At 39.9% G+C, this 22,192-nt stretch overlaps 1 protein-coding gene across 1 annotated transcript in view; it reads right to left on the reverse strand.

Moving 5' to 3' along the window:
- Positions 1-22,192, reverse strand: part of cntnap2a (contactin associated protein 2a) — a gene marked incomplete at its 5' end in the record, with an annotated part of 317,844 nt that overhangs the window by 121,507 nt on the left and 174,145 nt on the right. Inside the window, 3 exons of the mRNA XM_083936142.1 lie at positions 3,247-3,396; positions 17,001-17,262; positions 18,369-18,512. Of these exons, the coding sequence (XP_083792268.1) occupies positions 3,247-3,396; positions 17,001-17,262; positions 18,369-18,512 (556 nt within the window). The remainder of the gene's footprint in view (positions 1-3,246; positions 3,397-17,000; positions 17,263-18,368; positions 18,513-22,192) is intronic.

Here is a 22,192-nt window from a genome sequence, read left to right on the forward strand (position 1 = left end):
TTGCAGTTTAATTAGTCAACAAAACTACTTGGTTAGGTTTAGGAAAAGATCATGGTTTGGGTTAAAAGAAGTACGTTTGTTACATTCTTAAAGCTGTAATCCGTAAAATTAGAGATACCTTGATTATAGCGGCCTCTTTGGTGGTAAAATGTTATTTCAGGCAAACCTGTTCTTTAAGAACCCTCCATCTTCTCAAGTTCAGGGTCGCTATGCGTGTTGATTTATTTATTTTTTTGCTCTTTTGTAAACTTTATTGACACACATTGATCTCTCTACTTCCAGTCCGTGAAAATCTTACAGATCATACCCTTGACTTACATACATAACTTCATTTACAAGTCAACTTCTGTACGTAGTAATTATTCAGTACTGACTTTAGATTTCACTTGCAACACAAACGTTGGCCTTTTTGGTGAAAGTCTTGTGTTTGTTTGACCCATCCATTCACTCTGACCTCCTCCCTACGCGGACTTTGCTGCTCTCTATACTACACCACATCACTTCCCCCTTTGCGCCTTCATAATTATTACGGCCACTATAAACATAAATATAGGTCTTAATAAGCTGTCTGCACACTGTTTAAAACAATTAAAGCAACACTTAAATCCCACATCAGATCATGATGAACAAATGATTCAAGCTCAAAATCTTTACTAATGTAATGTTCAAAATTGCCAAAAAATACATCAAAAACATTAAATCAAGATCCAACTTGCGTGACTTTTATCACAGAATCTGATTATGCGACTCAGCAGTGTCTATGGCCCCGGCGTGCCTGTATGCACTCCCGACAACGTCTGGGAAGGCTCCTGATGGTGTCCTGGGGGATCTCCTCCCAAATCTGGCAGGGCATCAGTGAGCTCCCGGATAGTCAGTGACAGTACTTAAACCGTTACATATCGTCCCACAGGTGGTGAGTTGGATTTAGGTCAAGGGAATGATAGTGCCAGTCAATGGCATCAATGCCTTCGTCATCCAGGAACTGCCTACATGCACTGTCCTGCACCAGGAGGAACCCAGGGCCCACTGCACCCGCGTAAGCTCTGACAATCTGAGGATTTCATCCTGGTACCCAATAGCAGTCAGGGTACTGTTGGCTATGACAAGGAGGTCCGTGCTGTCCTCTAATGATATGCCTCCTCAGACCATCACTGACCCACTGGTCATGCTGGACTATGTTAAAGGCAGCATAACATTCATGACGATCCTCTGATGACATGCAAGTACTGCCTCTGGGATTTTATGTCTCCTTGTCACCCGTCCTCTCAGCTTCTTAGGATATAGCTTTCACTTCCTTTCTCTCTCTCAAGACTTTCACTTACTTATTAATCTGCTATCTTTTAAATGTCTCTGACAAAAAAATTCCCGTCACTGCATCCCTTGTCTCTACTCTCTTCACTTTCACTCTTCCGTTCTCTCACTCTGTCTGTCTAACTTTTCTGTACTCTTCAAGGAGTAAAGACATTACAGAGATCCTCTCCTCTCAGCCGCTATTGATTCCCAACTCAGCTTACAAAATCAATAATTCACCAATTGGATCAAAATGAAGACTGCAGGGTGAGAAGGCAGAAGAGAGGGGAGGAGGGAGAAAAGGCAGTCAGAGATGAAAAAAAAAAATCAAAGAATCTAAGAAAACTCTTTTAAAAGTGAGGTACAAAGAGAGTTAGAAAATCCTGAAAAAATGTAGCAGGTGTTTGGATGCCACCTGAGTGAGATACAATTAGCATATCAAGGCCTCAGAAGCTTAAAAATAAAAAAAAATGACTGAGTCATCATGGGCTCAAGAGGGATTCACTCAACAGAAGCGAGGAGTAAATTTAGATGGACAACAGAATAAAATAATCTGGATGGGTGTGTGTGTGTGAGATTGTGTGTGTGTGTGTGTGTGTGTGCGTGTGAGGTGCTCTGATCCTTATTGACGGGGCCAGGGAAATGGCCTCTCTTGATGGAGGAGATTGTACTTTGATAGAGATAGAGAGAGAGAGGGACAGAGGTCTGATGGAGCTAGCCCAGACTATCCCTCTCAGTTACTGTAATTTCATACAGGTGCCCACACACCCAACACACACAAAGTCACACATGCACACTTAGATACGGACCATCTTCCAACAGACGGACAGCAGTGTCTGGCATCATTAACCTGGCGTCTTCCTTATTCAGACAGATTGTGGCTGCTCCGTGCGTATGTGTGTTAGTGTGTGTTCCCGTCTGTATGGTTGTGTATCTGGTATGCTAGGTGAGCAACTTCATGAACTCTGGCCACTGGGATATAGATTTGGAGCGAGATAAATGATGGATAAGATATCTTTTGGTACACTTCGTATAAGAGGTTTCACTGACCCTGTTCCACAGTTGACTAACACCAACACATTTGTATATAAAAGGATTGTATACAAACTAACCAAAACAAAATACTCAAAATTAAAAGCAGATATTAAATGAATAATGCATGCATTTTAAAGTGATATATTCTGCTCATTTTCAGGTTTCAACTTGTATTTTGTTTCTACTAGAACATGCTTACATACGTCACTGTTAAAAAAACGTACAGTTTTTCTCATACTGTCCGTCTGAATATATTTGTATTCACCCTTTGTCTGAAATGCTCTGTTTTAGCGCCTGTCTCTTTGAGATCCCCTACCAAAAATTCACAGTGTGCTCTGATTGGGTCAGCGTTTCCTGGTTTTCAACATCCGTGTTCTCGGCATCACTGCACTTTCATTGCAGCCGAGGGATGACTGTAAAGGCACTGTAACAGAGCTTTCTACTTCTATAAAGTATATTTGTGACATCACAACCGTACAAAAGTCCTGACAGCTCGTTTAAAGGCACAGTTTCTGAGTGTTTTGACACTTTTACAGTATTGATATAGCACCTTGACTTGCTTTATAATCAGAATAGACATGGAAATGTCACGTTTTACAATATGGGGCCTTTAATGGGTTTGTGTGTCCTGGGCTTATTTAAATGAATCAAGCAATAGGAGTCTATGCAATTAACCACAAAAAGTATTAGTTATCTAAGTCAACACAGCAACCAAAAACTGAATATGCATGACAATATTTCATAGAATATACTTTGTGAAACATAGTCAAGATCAACTGAAACACAACCATGATGGGAAGAGACAGTGACTGGATTTTCTAACATTTTCATTTTCAGAACATTTTCATATCCGTAAACATGGTGAACATACAGGTATGCTTACGTATATGAACATGGCAATTGTGTTAGGGTGACCCTTACCTCCTAAGTGATAGGTTCCTCCCGTGGTGATGGTGAGAGGTGAAGTGGAGTGCACAGCAGACGCTTCCTCGCCATCTATTGTCAACATGGCAAAGTTCTCCTTGGCCACCAAACGTATCGCGTGCCACTGGCCATCATTAAGGCCTGAACCTGGAGAGGGGGTGGGGTGGGGGGGGGACAGAGATAAAAACTTCTTCAGAAAAAAGTGTGAATATAAACTTCATGTTTTCCAAGTGTAAAACCTTCTTGTTTTCTACTTTTATATCCAATGAGACTCCAACATTTCCCCCCAATCCAAGTCTAATAACGATGCACCACCACAGCCATTCATTCATGGACCTGACTTGGAAAATACAGTACATCTGGGTGACTCATCATGGGTGAGAGGTACGTGGGGGGTGAAACTAGGAAACACAATTTCTGTCAGTGATGTGTGGCGGTCTCTTTCTGTTTACCTTCTACTTTGTCAGAAAGCAGTTTATTCTCTACAATCATTGCACCCCTGTGCTTTATTCCCTGTCTTATGCATCCATTTCAGCTGCCTGGTGAATGTGGCTTCAGACAGAGTTAAGACATGCTCAGCAGAGGATCACCTTCCTGCCTCCACCGCATTTTTCCTCTTGTACATGCATTTCCATATACATGAAACGTCTTCTCAGTTCTTTCATGCTTCTCTTTTGTTTTCTTCTTTCTCTCTCCCCTCTCCAAGTTGAGTGCAGCTTCCAGTCTCAAGGCCCCTGTGTCTCAACTCCATTAACTCTCGGAGAACCCTGTTTGCGACTGAGTACCAGAGCACCAGAGTGCATGTACGTGTGTGTGTGTATGTGTGTAGTCTGTGCATGCAAGCTTTGAGCACTCTGTGCAAGTGTGTATAAGTCTGTAATGTGTTTCATTGTCTGCATATGTCCACGTAGTGTGTATGTGTGTGTGAGTTTGTGCGGGTTTTGCACTCTCCTTTCTCTCTCTTCCCTTGTAGCTGTGCTCCATTAAATATGAGTGATGTTTTGGAAAGGGACATTACTACTGGAGCCGAGAGAGAAGCCAGCTCACTCTCATCACCCTCTCCTCTATACATCACCTCTTACTGACACCAATCTCTATTCACCCTTCCCTCTCTGCCTCGCTCTCCGTCCCTGATTCTCTTTCGTCGCTCTGTCTTTATTTCCTTTCCTATAATTTAAAATTTCGCTTTACACTCTTTTCTTTCTGTCTTTATACTCCTCTTCTCTTGTGGCCATCTGCTGCATTGTCTATCTTTTTCAATTCCACTCTACTCACTGCTTCACTGACTGTAATACATCAATGCTGAGGACACTGTAGCAAAGTTCAAAGTACGGTCACATGCAAATCAATTTCAGCAGAGCGCATTTACTCATGGATCTGCATGCAGGTCAATACACACATACCTTAGCTTGCACATGTCAATACATTGGACCTATGTGTGCAAGAGAGTGAGCTTCTGTCAGTGCACTCGCTTCTTGTGTGACAGTTTCTGCATGTGTCTTGGTCCTCTACAAGGCACACGTTCACATTCTTGTTTATTTCTTCCCAGAATGCATTTGGAGACCCATAGCTTTCGTGTTAGCAGGGAGTGTACACTAATTAATCTCCATCAGCAGGGTGACTATGTATTTGTGTGTGTGTGTGTGTGTGTGAGATCATGACAGTGAGCGGAGAAACTAAGACCAAAGATGGCCACCTGCTGAGAGCCTTGTCCAGGGAAAAGCAGGTTAAATATACAAATACACACACATGCAACACACACACACACACAACAGTACAAGCATGAAAGTGAATATGCAAAGAAATTTCATCTAGCTCTGTCAGACATTAAAATACAATGATACAATTTAACATAGCGTTATTGCGCTCAGGAACTGAAAACGATCAGGACCGAAAATTAGAGGATAGTCTCTGCTTTTCTCAATGACATCAAAGAAGTCTGGAAGAAAGAGAGCTTGATGTGCTCAATTACTGGCAATCACATTTTTGACCGTATATTGGTTGAACGTAATCATTATCAAAGTCTCTGCTCCATCCCGTCCCTCGTATAACCTCTCGAATGTAATGGAAAATAGATACTCTGTAACCTTGTGCCCCCCTCATCTGTTTTACATCACCTGCAATTGCTTTGAATGACAAGCTTATCAGTGATAGCAGTGTTATTAAATCTGCTGCACAGACGCACAAAAAAACGAACCTTACACACACACAAACATGTGGTGCACTCTTTCTCTCTGTCTTTATGACACGCTCACAGGCCCAAATCACACACGTGCTTGCTGTCTGCCACGGATAAAAAGAGAACGGATAATGAAGGGACTAGCAGAAGGAGGAAGGGAATTGTTCAGACTTGACTAGATAAGACTTTTTCATGGCTTCTTTTGGAGTTGACATTCATATGTACACGCCAAACAAGGTGAAAGGTTGTCTGGTCACTTTGCTCTGTTTTTGTTTTGAATTATATAAAAATGAAGAAATTTCACCGTGGGTCCACTCGCGTCATCTCACATCCTCACTTTGAATACTCATTAGAAGGAAAACAAAACAGTGGAAAGACTGTCTTCCCTGCTGAAAAATAACCTGAATAATAACTGAAAGTTAGAGAATGATTTTATATTATAAATAATGAAATGCAGGCCGACAGTAATTATAGATATTTAGAATTTTAGAATAACACTTGACATGCATATTCTCATGACATTTTGGCACTTCTAACCTGTGCCTTGCTTTAAGAAAAACAACTTTCTAAGGTCAAAAGATAATTTTGTTCATCTTAGTCTTTTTTTAAAACCCACTGTCAACTACAGTAATAGAGTACCATATATTATTTATGGCATTCATTAATTGAGTTTAGAAACCTGCTTTTCTGATGATCCAGATAATACACACATGTTAAAATGTGCAGCTACTGACCATCTGCAGAAACAAGATAAATGATGACGATGTTTATGAGAAAAGCACTACTTATGTCCAATTTCTGCCATAATGAATAATAATAATGATTATTGTATTGCGAGCTATGGTTACTGCATCAGCTTACCTTCCTAAATATGGCCAAGGAGGGCCTTCTTGTGCCAACTCTGCACAAGACGAATAAGAGTTTTCTCCGACCCCTGTGGCTCACAACACCTGTGGTTTCAGTAAAACATTTTTATAGTGTGCACTAAAAATGTCTTTACTTTATCAGAGGTATTTTTCTGGAGAGATGAGGTTTTACAATGAGGGGTAGTCTTCTGCCGGTGTTGCTGTTCCGTCTGTCTGGGACATTAGCTCAAGAAGAGAGCGAAGGAGCTTACCAAGGTTTACAGACGAGTGGTCAGACTGATATCTGGGATGAAATAAGAGCTCTGAGAGACATGGTGGGTGGAGCAAACGTGGAACTGAGGAATACCAAGGCGGAAGAGCAAACCCAGAGAGACTGTTCTAGAGAAACGCAGAACAATATGGCCAACATCTGTGATGTTTAGGCTGGGGATGCAATGATTATTAATCTGCAAATCATTTTCTCTCTTCATTTTCAGTAAAATGTGAGAACATTGTTAAAAAAACATTTAAAAAACAAGAACCGATGAATTTGACGTTTTATGTTAAAAAATACTGAAATGAGATGCAGATTAATTTTCTGTCGATCGACTAATCTTAACCCGAATTGACTAAAATTGTTCAGGTCAATTAAAAGCTAAACCATGCTAGCCAGGAAGCTAATCATTACTAACATAAATAGAACATACATCATTTTTATTTTGAAAAGGCTTAGGAATTGGTTTGTTGATCATCATGTGACCTTCAGAAAAGAAAGAAACCCTACAAATCAATTTGTGAGAAAGTGGAGGAGGCTGAGAGACTAATATATTGTACGTTATTACCAAAATCACAGAGTTGGTAATTCTAGAAAATCTCGAAAGTGCTGTTAAAAAATGATTGGATTTTGTGCTTCCAGTACAAACATCAGAGCTGTCAGCCCTGGTCTCGGGGTGACAACTTTTGGGAAGGAGGTGCAGTAGCAGAAGAAGGATAAAAATATATATATGTCTAAATATAGAACCGACATTTATGGCTTTACCTTGAAACGAACCATATATCCAGTGTTGTTTATATAATTCGTTATTGCGATTGTTAAAAAAAAAACCCTTCATTAAATGTTTCCATCTTGTATTTATAGATAATTCAAGGCTGCCTTTCTCCGCTCGTTTGACCACTGCAGGAAAGATCGGACCATTCAATACTGAAACTACAGCTACAGCAGTGTCTTGACAAATATCGGTGAGGCTTACAACCCAATTACAGGTATGCATTACCACAATCATCTTAATATTGTGACAGGCAAAGATGATCTCTCTGATTCTCACCTAACTTAACTTAACTTAACTTAACTTAACTGCCTTTAAAATGGCTGTGTCCTGCACACATGTAAAAACACAGACAATACATGTGCATACATTGACCCTTGGCATCACCTATCATTGCACAGGGTAAACAACAAAACCACTTGGTTAGAAAAAACATCATGAGTGGGGTTAATATAAGTGTATTTGGAACTTAACGGTACACACAGGACATGAATGGGACACAAGCTGCAGTCTCCTGCCTGAAAGTGTGACCCATCCACCACCCCGTTGCTTTTAATCCTGGAGCACTTACTCAAGCGTTTAATTATGCCGCGGATGGGTTTACAGTTGGAAGCCTGGTGTGTTTTAAATGCTCAAGGGTGCCCTGTGAGTCGGTATCAAACACCGAGGGCTGTTTCTGACGCCCTGGGAATGAAAACGGGCTGGTCATGCTCACAACCAACCAAGTGACAAAGTGTTATTCTGCTGGTCTCAAAGAGGTGGGTGTTTGTGTTTACCTGTCTACAGTATGTGACAGTGCGCAGCTATTGCATTCCTATTGATTTAAACTATACTTGAGAGATCAATGATAATACACACTAACATCAGACTGGTCCAATTTTGAGAGTAGAGGAAGAGAAAGCTAAATGAATACATCTCATCTCATGTCATCTTCATCGGCTTATCCAGGGTCGATCACAGGGGCAGCAGCTTTAGCAGGGGACCCCAAACTTCCCTTTTCCGTGCCACATTACCAGCTCTAACTGGGGGATCCCGAGGCGTTCCCAGGCCAGTGTGGAGATATAATCTCTCCACCTGGTCCTGGGTCTTCCCCGAGGCCTCATCCCAGCTGGACGTGCATGGAACACCTCCCTAGGGGGGGCGCCCAGGGGGCATCCTTACATGACCCAGCTTTCATGACCATATGTGAGGGTAGGAACAAAGATCCTCAGCTCTCTTTTCATCACAACTGTGCGGTAGAGCGACTGCAACACCGCCCCCGCTGCTCCGATTCTCCGGCCAAACTCACGCTCCATCGTCCCCTCACTCGTGAACATGATCCCGAGATACTTGAACTCCTTTACTTGGAGTAAGGACTCATACATTAAAACAAAAATCTTTAAAAAAAAAATATATTTTTTAACTTTTTTACAAAATGAAGACATAATAATTTGTGATGTCAGTATTTGTCAGTATCAACAGTACACAACAGCGGAGTGAGAATAATTACACAAAAGTAAACAGAGATGCACTTACGTAGTGAATGACTCAATCAGAATATTAACGGCAGTATGTGGTAGTATGTTAACTTGTACGTTCATGTCCATTATTATAGTATTTTAACAGAATCATGCTTTTTTGCAAAAAGACAAATCACTGTAGCTTGTTAAATGTCTGTATTACATATCAGTATTAATTGAGAACAGTCAAATCAAATATATCCTTTAAGGGCTCTTTACCAAAACATGCAAGGCTTCCATTGTTTTACAAAATACTAAATATGAATCCCCTTATAAAATGGAAAATATAGCTTTTAGGAGTTACTATAGTAGATAGGAAGTGGCTAGGTGATTACTTATATAATTTTCAGAGGTGAAAACTGATTACGTAGTTATCGAAACCTAATATGCAACACTTGTCACATTATGACATTACACATGGAAAGGAAACATTATTTACAAGTGCTCTTGAATGTTTTTTATTCTTTGTCTCATCTTCCTGGCAGCATGTTGGGAATATCGGATGCAACAAATCCTTGTAAGACTGCCCAATGTGGATAATATTTCTGTAACTCTGCTCTCCTCTTTCTGCTTACTTTCCTTTCTCCTCCCATCGTCTCTCATCCTTACTGCTTCTCTTTTCCTCTCCTTTTCCCATCATTTGTCTTGTCTCCTCTCTTCTCTCCCACTGTTTCGATCACATATTGATCCCGTATGTACAGTTTGAATTCATTTTGTCTGCTATAAATATATGGGGCCCTCTGGCATTCATGAATTCATCCCCAAATCTCCTCCACTCCATAGAGTTTTTCATGTCTTCACAGAGGGAAATATGCAAACTATACAAAGCGAGAGAGTGAGAATACATGTTAAGCCTTGCCCACACACAGGCAAACAGAAATGCACACACACACACACACACACACACACACACACACACACACACACACACACACACACACACACACACACACACACACACACACACACACACACACACACACACACACACACACACACACACACACACACACACACACACACACACACGCTCGTAAGTAATGAAACAATATCACATAATGGGGGTGGTATGTAGTATGTTATTCCCCCTCAAATCTTTGCCTCAGGCCTTTTTTATTAGTGTGATGCAGTATATGCTTTCTATTCAGACTGTGCACGTAACCTCGTGTGTGTGTGTGACTGATAATAATTCTGCATCTCAAAGGAACTGATGTTATTACTTCTAGCTAAGTTAATGGGTGTGAACGCATGCATGAAAGAACACACACACACACTCACACTGTTTTAACACAGCAAAACAATTCTGCTTTAGAGGTGGCTGAATCGAACCGTTTATGCTACCTGCAGTTTTGTCTTATTTGAGCTTTGTATCTCACTGAGAATTACTTTGTGGAATGACGCATTTCCCTGGCTGTGTCAAATGGGCTGATTTACAGGAATAATGAAGAAAAGAATTAATGCCAAAGGTGAAGAGATGGAGAACAAGAGCAAAGCAGATTAAGTCAGCATTTACCTATTTTATAAAAACGTGGGCAAAGAAATAATACAGTCAGCCTACAAAGAATATTAGTGATAATAACTTGCAAGAGATACAAAGCAATGACAACGTGAAATGTTGGACATGTTGGTACTAGGGCAGACCCATAAAAGGTGAAGATTCAGATCCTCAGAGAGCCCTCAGTCAAGTGAGATTTTTCGGCCGCACTCACACTGTCCATCCGTACCGTGCCCCGTGCTTAAGGGTACTTGTCCCCCCCTACCTCTCCCCCCACGGGCCAGGCCCGTTTGTACTCACACGACCTGGGCCTCGGCACGAATGCTTCTTGCCTGCCTATACGTCATCACGCTGTAACATGTCACACGCATTGATTGACGTCATCGCGATGCGTCACTTTGTTTGCGCCTCATCCAACTGTTTTTGAACATTTTCATCTGACCAAATCTGCAGTAAACTCTCCACCTCCACATCACACCAACGTGATCCTTTCGCCGCCATTGTTTTAAATGTCCGCGCATAGTCTGTCCTTTTTTCTATGTCCAAACACGCGCACATAAAATTACATCAGAACTGCCGTAGGGCTTGTGCTCGTGCTCGTACATGTGCAAACGTGCTTTACAAAAGCCCACCTCTCCAAAACGGGCCGTGACCGGCTTGCACTTGCACTGGTCAAACAAACTAGACTTTAGCTGTGAAACTTGCTTGGGCAAGGTACTGATGGACAGTGTAAGTGCGCCCTTCATGTCAAGCAGGCATTTTCAGTAAGTGTGCAACATACTTCTGGGAACATTTCGGTCCCCAGACTCCTCGCTTTCATTCTGTTCTCCGGTACAAGCTGCAGACCCCAACCCAGCATGAGTCCAAGTGAGACGGCGACTGCCCGATCAGGCTCTGAGATAATGTTATCTTTTCCCTTCTGCTTAGAAGATGCCCCATAGCAACTGAGTATGATATGGTCTCTGCCTTTTGTTTGCTAGCTAGTGCCTTTCAATTCTTCATTAGTGTAGCAAGCACACATTATCTTGTAGGGCTAACCAGGCTTGTTTACTTTATTACGTGAATGTCACTGTCACCCTTAACGTCCTGCTGAACCCTGTTTAAAAAAATCTGGCAGTTGGATAAAGCATTGCTTGATAGTTTATATAAGAAGATAGTTGAAAGGAGTAGAGGGGGAGACGGTGGTCTGTGCATCTGGCTGTTGCCTTAATTTATGCCATCTAACAAGCTTCAATAACTATGCATCACATGCACAAACTCAAGCTTAAGCTACCTCAAGAATAGTTGAATATTTGCGTTAAACTTAAACCAAATTCGACTCGACTGACAAATATCTGTCGGGAATAGCCCTCCTTGGTACTATTTTGCTACTGGACTGAATGATGACAGCAAAACAATGTGGAGGACTGGTGAAAAAAGCATTATATTTTCTTCTAGGAAAAAAACATTTTTAAATTTATGTCACCCCTCAACTGCTTTCATGATTATCTTACTACTTGTCGCTGTCCAAAAGCATACAAGTAGGTGAAGAGAGCTAAATCCTATATTTTCATGTTTCCTGAAAACCATACTAACATTTTGAATTCATGGAGATTAATTATCACTACTTACACCTTTTGTCTTCTCTGACACCCAGACAGGAGTACAAAAAATCCTCTTCGATTTAATTAGATTGCTCTGTCTCTGCAAAAGAACTGAGACAGCAGAGTAGTGTTTCCATGGAAACAATTCTGGTGCCCAAAAAATGACTAATTTATCAAGAGGATGATCAGAGGATAGCTTCTTCAAAACTTATACTGGAAGACAAATACCAACACTTATCAGCTATGTGTACAAGGTAGTTAAGTAGCATTTTTCACCGGCTTTGGTTTGATCATTTCATGGTAGGTTATTTGGAAAAAGGGGTGTGATTTATATTTTGGCACATAAAAACATGCTTTGGTCCTGCTGTAGGGCCATGAAGACAACAATTTCTAGCCCCACTCTAACAAAGCTGTTGTATAAATCTAAAAAATGAGTGATGAGAGTAAAGGAGAAAAGAGTTAATGAGTGAGTAAAAGCAGAGTCCCTGTAGGAATTACAACTAAATACTCTCTATTAACGCAAACATATACTGTGAAGGAGACCCCCACAGTCTAATATAGAGAGTCCTCTCAAAGGCTTCATCTTCCATCTAGTTTCACCCTCTATCTCTCTGCTTGAGAGGAGGAAGTGGATGAAATGATAGAGATTCACTCAAAAGGAGAGGATAGCATGTTTCTTCAGGTCACAAACAGCCTCTGGGCTCTCTCTCACACACACATATACTAGCTAGTAGTCTAGAACACACATTTTGAATATGTGTGTATGCACAGGGGGGTTAGTTTGTGTGTGTTCTTAGTAGCAGGTGAGATCTACTCTACCTGTCCGTCTCCAATCACAGAGAAAAATTAACTTTCATGACATGGGACCCACCGTGGACAAAATTAGGTTATGAATATATATTCAGTTGATTTTTATGCTATGAAAGACATGGAGCTTTTAATCACCCCCTCCCTCCCTTCATTCACTCACCACTTTGATACTGCACCTGCTGATTTATTTGGGTTTTGTGGAATCCCCTACGGAAATTACAGGCTGGTAGTTTTGAACGCTCATAATACAGTCATGCATGAAACGGGCTGACCCCTTTGCTTGACACCTAAATATCCCCTCTCTTACAATATATACACATGAATCACAACCACAAATATAAGTGGACTCCAGAGAAAACACATCTAAGAGACTGGATATATTCTACTGGATAATATGTTAGCACACAATTGTCTGGTATTACTGATACACCCAGAGTAAATCTGGGTGTATCAGTAATAAGACTCGTGTTGAAGTCTTATTACTTGCCACCTGTTTGAAATACATAAATTTGTATTTTTGCCCTGGTTTCGATCAGCAGGCTCCCGAGTTTCATCAAGTTGTTAGATATTTACCATGGTATTATTCCCCCCTTGTGAGCTTGTACGTTCGTTCTTGTGGCGCCCCCACTTTACAACCTAAGATGCAGTCATGAAACTTTACAGGTGTGTAGTGGGGATCAAAATGAAGGTCAAGTTTAAAGATGAACGTGGTCTGAGAAAACCCTCACTCCCCCTACCTTTTTGGACTTGGCGATGCAGCTGGTGTGATCCCATCACAAGATGGTCTCTAGTTGTCTCTGAATTAGGCTCTCAGTAATCCCATCTCTCTTCTATTTTGTACAACACAGCTAAAATGAAATGAAAATTGCAAACTATTGCAAACTGCTATTATGTCAGCATAAGAAAAAGAAAAATATTAGTAAATTGAATTTTAAATAGAAAAATAGAAAGATATATATGGTTTTGTCATTAATGTATCTTAAAGGGATTGTTTGGAGCTTTGAAGTGGGGCTGTATGAGGTACTTATCCATTGTCAGTGTACTGCCTACAGTAGATGGCAGTTGAAACGCCCTCAGAGTGGAGAAGACTGATGGGAATTCTGACACAGAAGCTAAGTAATGCACAGAGCCACAAAGCAAAACGTATTTAAAAAAAGTCAATAACCGTTTAAGTCTGGTTCTACTGCCGCCTCAATCTATGAAAGTAAATCTGTGTCATCAGATGTTGAAATTAAAAAGCCATTGAGTTTATAGCACTGAATATTTATGGTTTGAAATTATGTATCGGAATGATTCTAGTATCTAGAATAGATTGCTCTTCCTTGGTTCCCCGGATGTGAACACTGAATTTTATAAAGTGAATTTTTAAGCTTAATTTTGAAACTGAATTCGGCATAATTACATTTTTTAAACGTTGATTATTTTAACGTTGAATTTATGAACATTGAAAATTAAATGTCAAAACATTCAGATATATAATTTCAATACATAAATATTGAGTGCTAGAAATTCAATGGCTTTTGAATTTAAAAATCTGATGACAGATTTACTTCCATATCGATCGGTTAGTTTGTGGTATTGTGTGACTTTGGTGTTTTAAACACAATCAAACTAACTAATCAAGGCATCAGAGTTAAAACAATGTTTTGTCAAAGGAATCTCTAGGGCTTTGAAGCAAGCATAGATGTATATCTTGGCTTTAGTTCCCTATTGAAAAGGACTGTCTGACAGCAAGGTAAAGGAGTGGAAATATTCTAAATATAGTGTACACTTAAACTGATACTGATTTTTTTTAGGTGGACCTTATTTAAGGTGACTAAAAAAACATTACACTGCTGCCCCTGTCAACAGCAGTACATTGCTTAGCTTTCGTGCCTGTCCTCCTACCTGCTTCTCCAAACTGGGTGTGTGCCAATTGCCATCTACTGTAGTTAACACACTGACTATAGATACATACCTCATATAGCCCCACTTCTGTCTGAACTTTTCCTTTAAGTTAATATGCTTTAAATTTATACAAGGTGCATGCTTTTTTTTGAAAACAGGTGAGCACTGGTTTTCAAACTGTGCCAAATATCTGGTGATACATGTGGTGTCAAAGTTGCATTCAACAGTTCATCTTATTATGTGGTTTCTAAAGTGTTTCTCTGAAGACTTTTCCCTTTATGGATAAAAGATCACATAAAAGACTGATACATTACTGACACAAAGTGGGCCTCCTGGTGAGGCCTCTTAAAGCTGCAGTCGGCAAGCCTGGCGGATCGAGTTGACTCTCATGCCCCTCTTCCACTATCACCAAGCTCCTCCAATTGAGTCCTTATCAGTGCGCGTGCACCAGATTCCTGTGAAAGTGCCTGTGTCTTCTTTCATCAATAAACGCCATTGAGGACACGCTACATGGAGGTAGGCTGGCTAACTTACTCATAGATAGCAACTGCTAACGTCCTTTAGTGTATGCCTAGCTTAAGGCGTGTGCCTGTGATATTGTAACATGCATGAGCGGGAAGGGGGGGATCTGTAGTGTGTGCACAAACTGTGCCTTAGAGTCAGCCCTGCGATGAGTGGACAGGATGATACGGGCGCTGTTGATTTTGGCCAAACAAACAATAGGCTCTACGTGCACGAAGAGCCTGTTGTTTTTTTTTCTAAAACCCAATGATTTATGTTGTTCTATCGGAGCATAGTGTCGGCTTCAGTGGATATGATCAAACAAATGTTCCCTACTGGGACTTTAAGTGTATGTTGCCCCAATGTGCTCAAAACAAGTCTACATGCATTAGCATGAGAAGGGGGATGCTGTAGGGGGCTGCAGATCAGTGTAGTGTGTATGTATGGTTTAACCTTCCAGCAGCTGCCTGATTAAATGTTTGAATAAGCTGACTCTAAATAGCTTCATAAGCAATTTATCCCCACTGGGAAAAGAAAACTGGATTGCGTAGTCTCGGTAAGAACCTCTCTTTTCTCTCTCTCACTCTCTCCTTAGAGTGTGCACATCTGCATGTCTCTTCCCAGTATTTTTGCCATTAAGAGGGACTAAGTATTTCATTACAAGTTTACTGAGCTCCCACTGTGTCATTGAAGCTCGAAGCCAGTGTGGCTTTCTTTCTGAAAGATACTAATAACAGAATCAAAGGAGGGAGCATGTGTTTGTGTGTGCAAGTCTGTGTTTGTGTGTCTGTACATTCAAGTAATACTGATGTAATCGCAGGCTCAAGCCCAATTAGCCTAGAGGGTAACTCTGTAATAATCCCTACCCCTGGGCATAATGGCCTATTAAAGCAGCAGTGGACAGAATAAATGAGTGTGTCTAAGGAAAGAGTGAGCGAGGAAGAGAGAAAGCTGGAGAGGCAGGGAATACGAGGAAGGGGAGAGTAAGAGGATAAGAGGGACAGAATGAGACACACTTGTTGAAAATAAAGTTTTATTTCTCATTTTAATGATGAATGTGTTAAGAGATTTTACTCTAATACTAAAACAGCCCGTTTTAACTCAAATTACACAACTTAGTCTGTGCTATAATTCAACAGTTGTCATAAACATTTTTATTTTACTTTGTCGATTTGTTTACTTTGTTGACTCTCATTCATACTAGAGGAAGCAGAAACAATGGATCTCATAGCCACAGGTCCGAAGCATCCTTTAGGTGTTTTATGTATTTACTATTTAATATAAAATATATTTGAAAAGTGGCCAACTGGTAGTATTAATGTAAAGTGATGAGTATAATAGAGGATACTGGATGCAAAATTGGGTGAAGGGTGTAAAGGTGTTGTAAATGATCGTAAAAGTACTGCCCAGCGTGTAAAAACATTTAGCACCAGTAGAAGACCTTCTGTGGTTCAGCAAGTCAAATGTTCAAAATTCAAATGTGGACCTAAGCTTGAACTGCACCAAACACCCTAAACAGAAGCCAGATACACATTATGCAAGAAGTCAGTTTAGCTATCTTTCAAGGATTCCTAGTTTGCTGTTAATCCACACTCAACTGTGTGCATGAAATGTCAGTGAAAAAAAAATCTTCCTATTTAATAGCAGATTGTGGCAATGACAACTGACAACTTTGAATGCAACACAGAAAACAACAATGACAGGCATCATTCTAATAATCCTTGAATTATTTTGTTCCTTTGGTTACATAGTTTTATTAATTCTTTTACAAAGTTGCATTAGAATAAATGTCATTGTTTACTGTTCCAAATCTCATGCTTGAAGATAAATATAATACACCATGAAACGGCTTCTTCAAAGAATGTGTGGTGTGTGTATGGGGGGGGGGGTCTGTAGACAAACTCACCTGACGATAAGTCTACCCGGTTGTTAGTGGTTGCTTTCGTCACATTGATATGAACGGCAGCCTTGCTGTCCTCCAGGGAGATCTCCAGCGTGCCATCATCAAGATTACTGAAGAAGAGGAGCCCGTCTGGGTTCCACGTACGAAACTGGAAGCTCACAGATATTGTGTTGTGATTGGCTCGACCCGGCAGCTGCAGGAAGCTGGTTGCATTAAAAAAGACCGGGAAGGTGTGGGTCTCCACGCAGGAGAAGGACAGGTTACGCTGTCAAGAAACATATTTAGAGAAAGAGTGAGAGACCAACAAAGAGCGATAAAAGATATCAACTGGTCTTCAAAGAGAAAAGTCAGAAAACAAAGCTAATTCCTTGGGTGAGGGCCTGTATGTGAAGTTGTTTTAAATGCCCTTCAGGGAATCATGTATTTATTCACCAGTTCTTTGTTGCTTTGTACCTAGCTTCTGCATGATGGATGTCCCTGACTGAAGCTAGATTCAAAGACTAATATTGTTTGTACACAAAAAAAGCATTTTTATGGCTCACCCTGTCTTTGAAACCAGGGTTGAACCGTAACCTTGGTGATGTTTGTGTTGGAAGAAAACAAACACCATTGTTGATTTAAGGCTCTAATTACCACTGAGCTTCTCCAACATTGTGCTTGTAATCAAATCATTAGAAAATGCACAATATTGAGCTGCTTTACCAACTATAGATGATTCCTGATTGCCTCTGCCTGTGAGTGTGTTCCTGGAATTTGTGAGCCAATCTGTTTTGATTAGAAATGAATGGCTGTGTTAGTTATCAGAGAGAATTAGAGGTGCGGTTTTAACAAACTTGATGAGTGCTTTCATTAGTTCAATCAGTTCGCTAGAGATCCAAGAAGATACACTGGCTGTCCAGAGCTCTGAGAGTTAAGTGTCTATCAAAGTTCTTTTAGTAAATACTTTAAAAGGTGGAAAACAACTTAATGTGCTGAAGTAACATTGACAAGACATTTAATATGTTCCTTATTATGTTGAAAGCAAACTGGTCCACTCTTCATTGCCTTGCTATTCTGTCTCTGTAGGTAACAATAAAATGCCAGCCATGGTATCAAGAGGGAGCACACCGACAGGAGGCAAACACATGGAGAGGGCAGTGATGGGTCAGTTGTATCTGATTAATTATGAATCTGTTAAACTATTTTGGTCCACTGAATAATTTGCCCCCTCACTCGGGTCAGATACAGAGTTATTGTGACAATAATGAGCATGTTCAGTATTCAGCTGCCTTAGTAATATTGTTTTTTCAAGCTCTTTGGATTTACATGTTTGCACACCATACCACACCATATGTGTATGTTAGAAAGTGTGTGCATGCACATTTCACTTACAAAGCTGGAGGTGTCTAGTTTCTTTCGTCGGGCCAGGTCTGTGATGTTGTCTCCATTGTAGTTGATACTCTCCATGCAGCCTTTAAAGTTCTTCCTTCCTCCCCCCACTGGCTTCCCACTGTACGGCATTCCCCCAAAACTCAACTAGAGGAGAAAAAAGAGGTAAAAAGAGATGGATCGTAGGAAAAGAAAACCCCCAGATAAAGACTACATTTACCATTAATTGACTTCTCCTTCTACTGCTAGAACATTGCAAAAGCTCCATAAATGTAACATATTCCCGGTAAAATGTTATATACTGACTTCATTGTTCAGCTAGGGATTACAGTAACAGCATGTCTAATTGCAACAAATCTTAACAAAGATCTGCAGTCATGCCAGCTAATGTTCAATTTCTATGGACATCATAATGTCATGCTAATATAAATCATTCATTGTTAATGGTAGAGACAGTTAGCAAGTTAAATACATATACTTTCCTTTTGTAAAAAAACACACATTGATGCTGTAATAGGTGAAAATGTGTTAAAAGAACATGAGTAATTTGCTTTGTCAGTAATGTTATGTATAATATTGGCATTTTTCTGTGTAGAGGAATGACCAAGAAGCTTTACCATGAAGTGAACACTAATCACTGATAATAACAAAACAAGAAGATAAGAGTATTTTCAAACAAATTAAATCTACATTAAAAAAAAACTTGAAAAATATTGTAGCTCCACCTTTAGGCCAATTGTTTGATCAAGTGCAGACATGGCTGTCACCAGTTGTGATTCACCATCACTCCACTGAATGTATATGTAGGACAAGTAGTGTCAAATTAAATCCCAAGGTATTTTGTCTGCTTTAAAAAGGACAATACAGACAAATCTAATTTTTATTTTCAACCAATATCAACGCACTATTGACATATACCCTATATATATATATATATATATATATATATATATATATATATATATATGCATATACCATATTTATATTATATAATGACCGTCGGAGCAGTGGGAGAAAGCATTAAAGATGTGTGCTGAACAGATGTGATGAGAGGAGAACTGAGGCGAGGATGAGCGAGGCTAATAAACAGGCATCTGTTGGGAAGCACTGAAGGACAGAACTGATGAAAATATAAACGGTGCTCTATATTATTATTATTATTTATTTTTTTACAGCTGAACATGTCTTTTTTTCTTTAAAATTTAGCTCTGAGGAAAGCAAATGTGATGGAGAGTAGTGTGCAATTACCAGCTGATATGTTTCTATCTGTACGTGTGTATCTGTTGAAACGCTCTAATAGTTTTTGCAATTACTGCCAAGGGAAGACACCAATGCACCCTGATATTTAGTCTACAGGCTTAAACAGGAGCAGAAAACGACGGGCACGCACACACACACACACACACACACACACACACACACACACACACACACACACACACACACACACACACACACACACACACAAGATGGAGTGTGTGAACTAGATGGAGTACAGTGGTACACTTTGACTAGAAGCTGCTAACAAATTTGCTATCCGTGGCCAACCTCCATTCAGGGTTCACCACAGGCATACCACACAACTCTCTCTCATTCAATTGTGAAGATTTCCCTGAAGAACCCTTAATTCAACAGCTTCAGTTTAATTGGACTGTGGTTTGTCTTGCCCCATTTCTCAGTACCCTACTTAACACTGGAACGGATCAGCCATATCGGCAATACCTGCTAAAGGTCACACACAAACACATACCCCCACATTTGAATTTATGCATTCCAAAATCAATTTCCTCAAGTATTATTAGCTGAACTCTTTGCATCCCATTAGTGACTGACATTAATTATGGGAGTTTTATGGATTAGCACTATAACACAGTGCAAAACCAATATCTAATTTCCTGTGTGGTATCAATGCACTGTATAGACAGAGGAGGCCTGGCTAGCACCGGTGATGAGTAGTTGTTTAAAAAGCACTTTTTTTTATTATCTGAGAACTTCTTACATTAGCAGACAGTACTGCTCAAGGCTCCAAAATAAGAATTCTCACTCAGTTTTTTTGGAGGACTGAAGTTCACTTTCATCACACAACAACTCAAACTTTAGTAAAACAAAGCCTAAAAGCCAGCTCAGGCAGACAACTCAAGTGCATCACTGCACTCAACATGGCAAGCTCCACTTCAATCCCTGCATCCATATGTAGGCTCTGAGTATAAGTTAACTTAGAGGGCAAGTTATTTTTGTGGAGTGCCTTGTGGGGATAGAGGAAATCAGAGCCTTGAAGCCAAATATAAGTGGTGTACATATTCTACATCACATAATAATCCTTCTATTTGAGGTGTTGGCTAAAATATATCACCATAAATATGCTGTTAACGGTAGAATGAAATATATATATATATATATATATATATATAAATATATATATATATATATATATATATATATAGTGATATTAATAAAGGCCAATACTCTACATAATTGAAAAGCCTAATTTATCTTCAAGTTTTGTCCTGAACTATGTGTGTGTCATATCAGATTTCAATGTACTTTTCCAACTATTGATAAATTAACTATATAATATTACAAATACCTTTATACCAATTCAATTTCTATATTTTATTGCTATTTGTACCCTTTTGTTCTTATTAAGCATCTTTATGGAGGTTGCACAATGACAATAAAGTATTCTATTCCATCAAAACAAAAACAAGATAAGGCATTTCACGCCCTGGGCTTCACCAGTAAAACTATGGTTAATAGGAAGAGAGGTGGTGGGCTTAAAATGTTTTTTTACCAACAAAAGGGGAGCCCTGCAGAAAAGTTTTGGCAATCACTGGGCTACATAATGAATAGTGCCAAATTAAAGTAAGCAATTTGGATTGGGTTGCCTCATTTCATGAACTCAGTGACTCAAATGTGGATGTCATTACTGGTCTCAGCCATTAGTGTGTCTGTTTCAAATTGTGCCTTAATCACATTGACAGTTTTTGCACAAATAAAACATCAGTAGATATGCAGCAAACTCAAAGGGCAAAACACAACAAAAGTATTTGGGGATTTTGGAGAGGTCTGTGGGCATGCACTTTCGCCAACTAAATCTACTATAATTGCTTTGTGTTTGTAATAAGATGTGGTCTGAACAGGTGGAAACGCAAATACAATCTCACGCCAAAATTTGCCCCAAGATTGCTCTGCGCCACCTAATCACAGTAAACACAGCCTCAGCTGCGTCACCCCTTCCAACTCGGCACAAGCAGTTTGTTTGGAGCCAGGGAATGACAGAATAGACTACTGCCCGAGGAGAAGTGCTAAAGGACTGCATTCACACCACTGATGGCTTTGCGCCTGCAGGATATGACCCTGCATGTAATATAAGGCTGAACACATACACAAACAAAGTGCACATTGTGTCTACGTGCTAGTGTCCTGCTTAAGATGTGTGCTATTACAATCAACAACTAAAGAAGGTTGAGAAAGTAAGTATTCTTCCTATGAATTAAAATTAATACAAGTGTCCTCTATACAGTCACTTGTAGTCTACATCAGGCAGCTGCTCTGGACTGACAAACAAATACAAGCTGAATGAATCAGTTGACATTTTAGCTATCTACCACCTATTTGCCAGTTCCTTTTTCATAATTGAACTAAGCCAACGAATGCCTATCAATGTATAGCTGTGGAATTATTTGGCACCCAAAGGTTTTGTTATTAGCATGATGAGCTGATATGTCTTAAAAATAAATAGATGTAGTGCATGTTTATATACCAAACATACTTGGTACAGCTGCATACATGTACTACGGTTTCTCCCAGTGGCCTACTGTATATGT

The sequence above is a fragment of the Echiichthys vipera genome (genome assembly GCF_963691815.1).
Source record: "Echiichthys vipera genome assembly, chromosome: 21".
NCBI lineage: Eukaryota > Metazoa > Chordata > Actinopteri > Perciformes > Trachinidae > Echiichthys > Echiichthys vipera.